At 34.2% G+C, this 9,035-nt stretch overlaps 2 protein-coding genes across 5 annotated transcripts in view; one reads left to right on the top strand and one right to left on the bottom strand.

The window, feature by feature from the left end:
- The window catches only part of LOC107704043 (axin interactor, dorsalization-associated protein), a 17,509-nt gene extending 10,604 nt beyond the window's left edge, over positions 1-6,905 (top strand). The window contains exons 11-12 of the transcript XR_001635903.1: positions 5,947-5,952; positions 6,896-6,905. The gene's annotated coding sequence lies outside the window, so the exon portion shown is untranslated. The remainder of the gene's footprint in view (positions 1-5,946; positions 5,953-6,895) is intronic.
- Positions 28-9,035, bottom strand: part of LOC107704041 (melanoma inhibitory activity protein 3-like) — a 26,324-nt gene continuing 17,316 nt past the window's right edge. The window contains exons 19-28 of one of the 4 annotated variants that reach the window (XM_016506873.1): positions 8,154-8,316; positions 8,030-8,065; positions 7,703-7,770; positions 7,529-7,626; positions 6,277-6,390; positions 5,950-6,018; positions 4,801-4,850; positions 4,588-4,653; positions 2,879-3,092; positions 28-1,105 (exon numbers count right to left, since the gene is read on the bottom strand). In XM_016506873.1, the coding sequence (XP_016362359.1) occupies positions 834-1,105; positions 2,879-3,092; positions 4,588-4,653; positions 4,801-4,850; positions 5,950-6,018; positions 6,277-6,390; positions 7,529-7,626; positions 7,703-7,770; positions 8,030-8,065; positions 8,154-8,316 (1,150 nt within the window). In that variant the 3' untranslated portion in view covers positions 28-833. The remainder of the gene's footprint in view (positions 1,106-2,878; positions 3,093-4,587; positions 4,654-4,800; positions 4,851-5,949; positions 6,019-6,276; positions 6,391-7,528; positions 7,627-7,702; positions 7,771-8,029; positions 8,066-8,153; positions 8,317-9,035) is intronic. The other 3 variants (XM_016506874.1, XM_016506875.1, XM_016506876.1) reach the window with 3 other exon arrangements.

The following is a 9,035-nucleotide window of genomic DNA, read 5'->3' as shown; positions in this document are numbered from 1 at the left end:
TATATATATATATATATATATATATATATATATATAAATTATTACAATTCAATGAATCATTTGCGATGAATGTGCGACACTTGCTCATGAATCGAATGAGACTATTTCGTTTTCATGAATGTTTTGACGTAACTGTCACAATCAAGTCACAGAGTTTGTCAAAAATTCATTCTGCTCGTGTTTCATCATCATGCAACATCCAATAATACATTTAAATCACCTGTTGACTAGGAAAGCTCAGATGCGCAAACACACAACGTTCATCTGTTTCTATTGTGTCTGATTTGTGAGAATATTTTATTGTATACGCAGCTGAAAGAAATGTACAAATACTTTGTCAATATGACATCATATGTGCCTTTTTCCGCTAGGAAAAGAAATCATAAGAGCAGACGCACGACGAATCAAACGTTAAAACTAACACAGGCGAGCTGGCAAATAATCAAGTGGGCAGGCGAATCATCAGACTAAAAGCAGTAATATGGGCGTTCAAAAATGGTGAAAAGGCATAAAAATATGTAAAATCCTCTCACATTAAAGGCATGAGGTAATAACTTCACGACGCGTCTAAATATCAGTTTGACATCCCAGAATGCATCAGCACTGGGTCAAGTGGTAGAGATCTTAATTTAACCACATGACAACCACCGGAAAAACTATTGTAATGCATATTAAATCAAACTATTTCCATAGGAAAGGTTTGCTAAGGTATAAAATCAAAATCCCTCATTATTTCGGTCACAAATGTGTTATTCAAACAAAATAACGTGTTTTCTTCCACCCAAACCAGATTTTGATGGTTAAGTATTGAGAAGAATCGGCACGTTCTCATGTCAAGGCTCGCTGTGCTGATGGGATGCATTCGTTGGCGGGTCGTTGGCTGGTGTGGCGCTCCCCTCGCCGTCTCTGGAGCGCTGAGGGATTAGCGGAGGGGGTCCTGGGAAACCGCGCCCGCCGTACGGAGGCGGGATCATGGCTCCGGGAGGCGGCAGAGTTCCGGGAGGGAAGGGTCGAGGGGGGAGTCCGCGGGGGCCGAAGAATTCGGGCGGGATGTCCCGCGGTCCAAGCGGCGGAGGAGGAAGCGGTCCCAACGGCGGGCCTCGTCCTGATCAAGCAAAACGCAACGCAAGGTTTAGAGATGCACTGAAAATTAATATCCAAAATCACTGAACAAAACTGTGACGTCTGATTAACTTTCATATTGTCAATTTAATTAAGAAACAAACAATAAATGTAGTTTTCACGCTCTGTAATGTGGCGTGACAGATCGCCGTAACCGCGTAAAGACTAGTGATGCACCAAAATTTCAGCAACCAAAATATTTAAGCCGAAACAGCAATTTTCTGTTTCATCATCAACATGCTAGCAACATGATAATCATGTAAACAACATAATATTAACATGCTAATTATGTTAGAAATATGTTACCAACATGCTAACAACATGTTAATCATGCTAACAACGTTAAAACATGCTAATCATGTTAAAAACAAGCTAGCAACACGGTAACCATGTTGACAACATGCTAAGAACAATCATACTAACAATGTGTTAAAACATGTTAACATGCTAAATCATGCTAGCAACATCCATCTATCTATCTATTCAAACTTCAAGCTTTTACAGTTGCTTCAAACTCTCAGGCTAGGCTTTCTCAAGCCAACAAATTTTAAGTTTTTTTCAGTTAACTTTCAAATCATCAATTTTATAATGAAACAAAAAAATAAATGTAGTTTTGACACTCTTTAATGTGGAATGACAGATCGCTGTAACCACAAAGACTAGTGATGCAACCAAAATATTTCAGCCGAGACATCAGTTTTAAGTTTCAAAATAGTTTCAGTCAATAACTTCAGCCCTCCAAAACTGACTTGTGTATAATTCTAATGTACAACTCCAAATTTGATTAATTCATTAATTATAAAATAACATTTGTTTTATTTTTGGTTTCTTTAAAAAATTTAATACAGTGCAATAATATTTATACAATTATTCAAAAAAATATTTTAAAATAAGCTTTAAAAAGTCTTCGTTTTCACAAAAACAAATATTAGTAAAGACATCAATAAAACCGTATGTAAGCAATGTCACGAAACAAGCCATTCAATGTCCACAAACTTGTTAGTCAGCTAGAAACAAAATACAACTCTAAAGAGGAGCATTTTGCTAAATGTGCACTATATTACATACGTTTCAAATATTATTTATTCTAATATAACATTACATATTAAAATATATTTAATAATGTTGTCTTCATTATTCAATGTATTTTTGATAAATCTCATGAAAACAAGTTTTTAAAAGTTCATATTTTAACAATGAACTCGAGTAGAAACGTAATTATTAAAAAGCTTATATTTAAACCGTTTTATGTGCAATTTAAACGTTTTATTAGTCCAGGTGATATGTGAAAATGTTCACTTTTTCATAAAAGCATGAAACTTGGTACACTTGGATAGTTTTGCGGCCCTAAACATTTTCAGAAATGGCGCCATCGCAAAAACACCTCGTGGTTGCCATGGCGACCATTTTAAGTTCCACCATAACCAAATTATGTATCTAGCTCCTGAACCAAAAACCACGAAAACACAGAAAAGGTGATGTCTACCCCTATGTTTTGATGGTCAAGGATTACAATGATACCATAATACAGCAACATAAACTGTTCAGGTGAAGACTTAATGGTGAAATCAGCCATGTGAGAAGGAAATCACAGTATCCGAGTATCACAGTATATATACACACAACTGGTTTATTTGAGTGTTCATTAGTAAATAAATCGGATTAACTGATTATTAATAAACTTTTGGCTAATTAAAATCTTTAATAAAAGTTAATGTTGGTGCATCACTAGTTTCAGCAGTGTTGAATCTCTTACCAAACGGTGGCGGTACAGGTCCAAACGGGCCGATCGGAGGTGGAGGGCCGTAGGAGTCCATGGGTGGCGGTCTATAGCGCGGCTCTGGAGGCATCATGTGCAGTCGGATCATCATAGGCGGCATGACCGGGGGTCCGTAAGACTTGGGTGGCAGAACCGGAGAATCCCGGATGGGAGACGGGAGGAAGGATCCCTGACTCTGAGACTTAGAGAGCTGGAGGAGAAAATGCAGAACTACAGGTTACGGAAAAATACTCTCTAGAGCTCTGAGGTGGTTTAACACCGGATTCCTGTTAACCAACCCAAGCAGACATCAGTGAACCACTGCAAGGCCAGAAACACACTTTATACAAGAACAACAGCAGACACAAGTGCAGGGATTCACTAACCCTTTTATTACCCCAACATCTTAAACACAAAATATTTTAATATTCAAATACTTGTAGTCGCCATGAGATTAAGTTCTTTCAATAATTTAACATTCACATGAATGCGCATGGCTCTCTGATGTTGTTTAATGGTCACACTGGTGTTTTAGGAACCCCAATCAAATGTAATATAATAATAATAATAGCAGTAATAATTATCAGTTCTATTGATCATTAACTATTAATATAATATTATTATTATTGTTGATTACTAATCTAACTAATTCTAAATAAGAAAAAAATATTACTGTTGTAAATTACAACGGTACTGTAAAATAAACTGAATATCTGATCATTATTTTACACAAGTTACAATACTAATGTGTCTTAAATTCAAACGCTCAAAGTCACTCAAGCTTGATTAATAATATTTATAATAATTGTTGACTAAAAATGAATAAAGAAATTATCTTACTGTTGTAAAATAAATGTATAATGTAAAATAATATTTGATCATTTTGTATATTATCATTAAGTTACAATATTAATATTGATGTCTTAAATTCTTCACTTTCAAATGTTCAAACTCTCAAGCTTTTAACACTTCAATGCTTAATTATCATAACGGTTTAGAAAAAAGATTCAACGGTTGTAAATTACAATTGTTCTGTAAAAACAAATATTACAATAATAATATTTATGTCTTAAAGTTATTATTAATGGGTACTCAAGCTTTTATAACTTATAAAATATTTAAATTTTTAAAATATTCAAGCTTTTGACATTTCAAAGCCTCAAGCTTTTATTTTGGCAGAATACTTCCGTCCACAAAAATGTTTGAAATGATGAAAATGTCTAAAAGCATAAGTGACAAATGTTGCATTACCAAATGCACGTTAAACTTGCAGGACATGCAGAGATGAAGCTGCATTATTTGAGCAGCCCTATTTATTTATTTTAATTTTACATTCGATTAAATTGGACATACTTAACATGCACTTGTGTCACTGTGGTGGTAATATACCTTACTACTCACAGGGGCCGATAAAGTTTTGTTGTGTTCCATTATGAAATCACAACAAATCAATCTTGCACTGCTATTTTGCATGCATGCACTTGTGTAGAGTGTGTTTCAGGCCTGTACATGCTGTAACTCACTCACCAACATGAGTTTTGTTAAACATCCGCCACATTCCGAGCACAAGACCCACACAGTGATTAGAAATTGAACAGAAAGACGTGTTTAATCAGGCTCTGAAGACCCAAAAACAGCTGACAAAGCAACCTGGCACTGTGCACAAAGCCGTCCCATCCATCCCAGCACCCAGCTGCTGTACTCACAGGCTCTACTGGCTCAGACGAGACCTGCTCGGAGGCCTCGGCCGTCTCACTGACCAGTGCCGTCTGCTTTAAAGCAAACACACCCAGTGTCGTTTAATGGAGAACAACATGACTGTTTCTTACACACGTTTACTGGAGATCTCCTCGCTCACATCTGAACACAATGTACATCAAATCTCAAACAGAGAAAAGCGTGACCGCTGTGATCCTTACCATCGGTCCATCATGTGCACAGGGAGATGAACTCATCGGAGGAAACATTTCTGAAAAACAGACATTTGGACATCTGTGAATGCAGATATAATGTAGATCTTAAACTGTGCAATTCAAACCATATCTGATACAGTCCACATTTATTAAAAAATTAAGAAATAATATAATTAAATGATGAAAATTCACATTTAAATATTTATTTTCTTTACAATATTAGATTTAGGATTCAGTGAACTCTTTACATGGAGTATTTAAATGTTAACGTAATAAACAATGACTGTAAAAACCGTACGCTACTATTTCAAAGTTTGGGGATTTTTTTTTTTGAAAGAAATTAATACTTTTATTCAGCAAGTATGCATTAAATTGATCAAAAGTGACAGTAAAGAGTTTTACGTTACAAGCAATTTCTATTTCAAATGAATGCTGTTCTTTTGAACTTTCTATTCATTAAAGAATCACAAAAAAAGTTACATTTTTCTATTTAGCTTTATTTCAGTATAATATAAATATTTTCAAGATTTATCAAATATTTATTTTATTTCAGCTATATTTCAAATCACAAAAAAAGTAAAAAAAAATTTAATTTTTTTTCTTTTTTATATAATCATTGTCATTATTTTTTAATATAATTTTTCTATTTAGCTTTGATTGATTTATATTTCAGTTTTAGTTATTTTAGTAATTATTTTAGTAGGAAAGGTAACATTCCTTTTTGTTTTTTTAAGAAATTAATACTTTTATTCAACAAGGATGCATTAATTTGATCAAAAGTGACAGTAAAGATATTTAGAATGTTACAAATGATTCTATTTCAAATAAATGCTGTTCTTTTGAACTTTCTATTCATCAAAGAATCATGAAAAATAAAATGTATCACACTTTCCACAAAAATATTTAGTAGCACAGCTGTTTTCAACATTGATAATAATCAGAAATCTTTCTCGAGCAGCAAATCAGCATATTAGAATGATTTCTGAAGGATCACGTGACACTGAGGACTGGAAAATTCAGCTTTGATCACAGAAATAAATTACATTTTAAAATGTATTACAACAGAAAACGGTTATTTTAAATAATAATAATAATAATAATATTTAATTTTATAAACAAATGCAGCTGCTTTATAACGGCTCGTATCATAAGCACCTGGTCTGGAGGGCAGCGGGTGTCCGAGCTCTGAGAAGCGTCCGTGAGGGTCAGACGGGGGTCGTGGACCTGGAACAGATCACAAGTGATTAGGAGCCGTTATAAATCATTTTATACTGACATTAGATGCTGGAGTTCAGGAGCAAACGTATCAGGAGCGCTTTCAATGACAAAGACAGAAAGAAATGCTGTGAGGAGAGAAACTGAGGGGGAAATGACAGGCGATCTAAAAACGTAGAGCGACTCAAAAACAGGAAAGCTGGAAAAATGAAAGGAGGAGGATTAAGTTGATGTCAAGGGGAGGAGGATGACGCAGCGGCGACTCACCGAACGGTTCGCCCCTTCGCCCTACAGGTGCAGAGGGGGGGCGTCCGGGACCCTCGATCATTAGAGGAGGAGAGGGAGCCCCCCCACTCACAGGAGACGGCCCGTACGAGTCACCTGCTCAGACCAAACCGGCACAATCAAAAACAATACCGGACACATGACAGGAATCAACCCTGCGCTAAGCTCCGCCCCTCAGTTACTGCTGCTCAGTCAGACAAGCTTACGAAAGTAGCTTGTTATCAATAAGTATTTGTATTCTTACTTTACTATTCTTTATCTGGAGTTTTTTTTCGTCATCTTAGAAAAATGTAAAATGTCTACTTCAATGAAAGATAAAAATACTGCTTGCATCATCTCTGGAATTACATTATACCAAAGTTATCTTAATATTTATATACTATTATAGTAGTTATTTTTTAGCAGCTTTCATTATTTTTAGTCATTTCATTACATGCTTTTGTCATTGTTTTTTTTTATAGTTTTTCTATCTAGCTATTAAGTTATGTAATAATTACATTTTATTTCAGCTTTATTTAAATTATTTTAATAGCCTGTCAGACTAAATGTGGTTTTGTCATTGTCAGTTCTTTAAAAAAATATATTTCTAACTGCTATTTAGAACAATTTCAGTTTTATTTGAAATTTATTGAAATAGTTTTGGTTAACAACAACAACAACAACATTGCATTATATAAGAAAGAAAGTCATTAGTTTGTCTTTTTTTATATATATTTTTTCTATTGATCATTAATGATTTTTTTTATTTCAGTTTCAGTTTATTTTAGTACTTATTTTAGTTAAAAATTGTCATTTAATATTTATATTTAATTTCAATTAATGACAATGATTTTTAGTTTCAGTTAACAATAACCGCATTGCATCATACAAGAAAAAAAAAAGACTGTCGGACTGAATGTTTGTCTTTTTTTTTTTTTATAAATTTCTATTTTGCATAAATTTTTATTTCTGTTTTATTCATTTTAGTCTTTATTTTATTTAAGCTTTTGTCAGTTTTTGTTTGTTTTAAAAAATATTTTTTGTATTTTCTTTCATTTATTTACAAAAAAAAATTATTTCATCTAGTTTTTCATCTAATATTTATATTTGATTTCAATTAACAAATGATTTTTAATATTTTTCCTAACAACACTGCATTATGCAAAAGCCTGCCAGACTAACAGCAGCCGTTACGTGGGTCGTTTGTGTTGTAAAGTCCCTGTGAAGAGTGAATTAGAGGACAGAAACTGCTCACTTCTTCTCTGTGGCTGCATGTGGCGATCTGGAGGTCCAGAGTTGAGTTTGAACAGACTTTGCTCCAGGTCTGATATTTTATCTCCGTACTCCACAAGCCTTTACAAATGCACAAACACCAGAGATCAGAAACAACTCTGACAATAACAGCAATGATATGGAGAATACTACTCACTTCTGACGAAGGGTGGCCGACTCTCTCCTTTCCTCCACCAGAGTTCGTTCAGAGGTGCGGGCTTTCAACTATAGAAAATAAAGTATGATTAAAACATTGGTAAATATATCAGTATTAGCCAATAACATTAGTATTAATAATAATGCATTATTGGTATTAACATTAGCCAAGTTTAAGTTTCAGTAATTATCTGCTTTTTTTAATTGTCATTTAATTGTAATGATTTGAAATAATTGTAAGCTATCAGTATCAGTCAGTGCATCTCTAATGCAAAAGACAAAAAGCTTCTAGTTTTCATTACAAAGACGAAGCGTGGTAATCACTCACCCAGTTCTCATGGGCTTTCTTCTCCTGGATTGCCACCTGTTAGAAAGCGCAGGCAGGGAGTTGAGATCGAGACTGATGTGCCGGATTGAGAATACAGTGACTCTGTGCAGTAAATGTTTCTCACCTCAGACTTCAGAGAGCGTTCGTTCTGCTGCATCTCATCCTCGATGTCCTTGATCTTCTGTTTGAGGGCTCTCACATCCTCCTCTGAGCACAGAGCTTTACTGTCCACCTCCGACAGCTTCGACTCCTTCTCGCGTCTCTCCAGCTCCTCCTGAGTCAGTTTCCTACACACAACAGGTCAGTTTATATTAGCAATCCAGCATCATGAAATACAGGCTGCATTTGAGCTTTGAAATTCAGTTTTATGAAACCCGCGTCATCCTAAACAGCCAGATCAGTCATCTATTTCTTCTGTTTTCTAGTTTGCTTCCTAATGTAGTTGTCTAATAAACCTGGCATTGTATATTACAAATATTGTTGGCTCTTTAACAAATTGCTTTTTGTAAGTCACTTTGGATGAAAGTGTGTGTTCAATGCATAAATGTAAATTAATTGCGCATCATTTAGGATGCAACATCACACAACCGCTGTGAAATACAGTCACTTGTATCATAACATGCACTTCATGAGTTTAGCATTTCTAGTTTCCATCTGCACTTCCACAGCTGATGCTCTCTCAAGTTTTTTTTTTTTTTAGAAAGTTTATATTTTGAGATATTCATCATATTTTAGTACACTGTAACTAAAAATATGGAAATTAAAAAAAATATATATTGCAACGCTCCCTGAACTAACGGATCTGATAAGAGCACTCAATTTTCTATTTTACAGTGAACTATTACAATATTAACATTTTGTTTTTTAATTGCATTTTAAATCAAAAACATTTAAAAAGAATCTTACATTTCCAAATTGTACAGCCCCAATTTCATGTATCTTTTTTTATTGCATTTTAAATTAAAATAATAATAATTAAAAAAAAAAAAATAAAAAAAAAAAAGCA

The sequence above is a fragment of the Sinocyclocheilus anshuiensis genome, unplaced genomic scaffold (assembly GCF_001515605.1).
Source record: "Sinocyclocheilus anshuiensis isolate Anshui unplaced genomic scaffold, SAMN03320099.WGS_v1.1 scaffold534, whole genome shotgun sequence".
NCBI classification, from domain to species: Eukaryota; Metazoa; Chordata; class Actinopteri; order Cypriniformes; family Cyprinidae; genus Sinocyclocheilus; species Sinocyclocheilus anshuiensis.
Note: the sequence above shows the minus strand (reverse complement) of the source record. Positions and strands in the feature narration are given on the sequence as shown.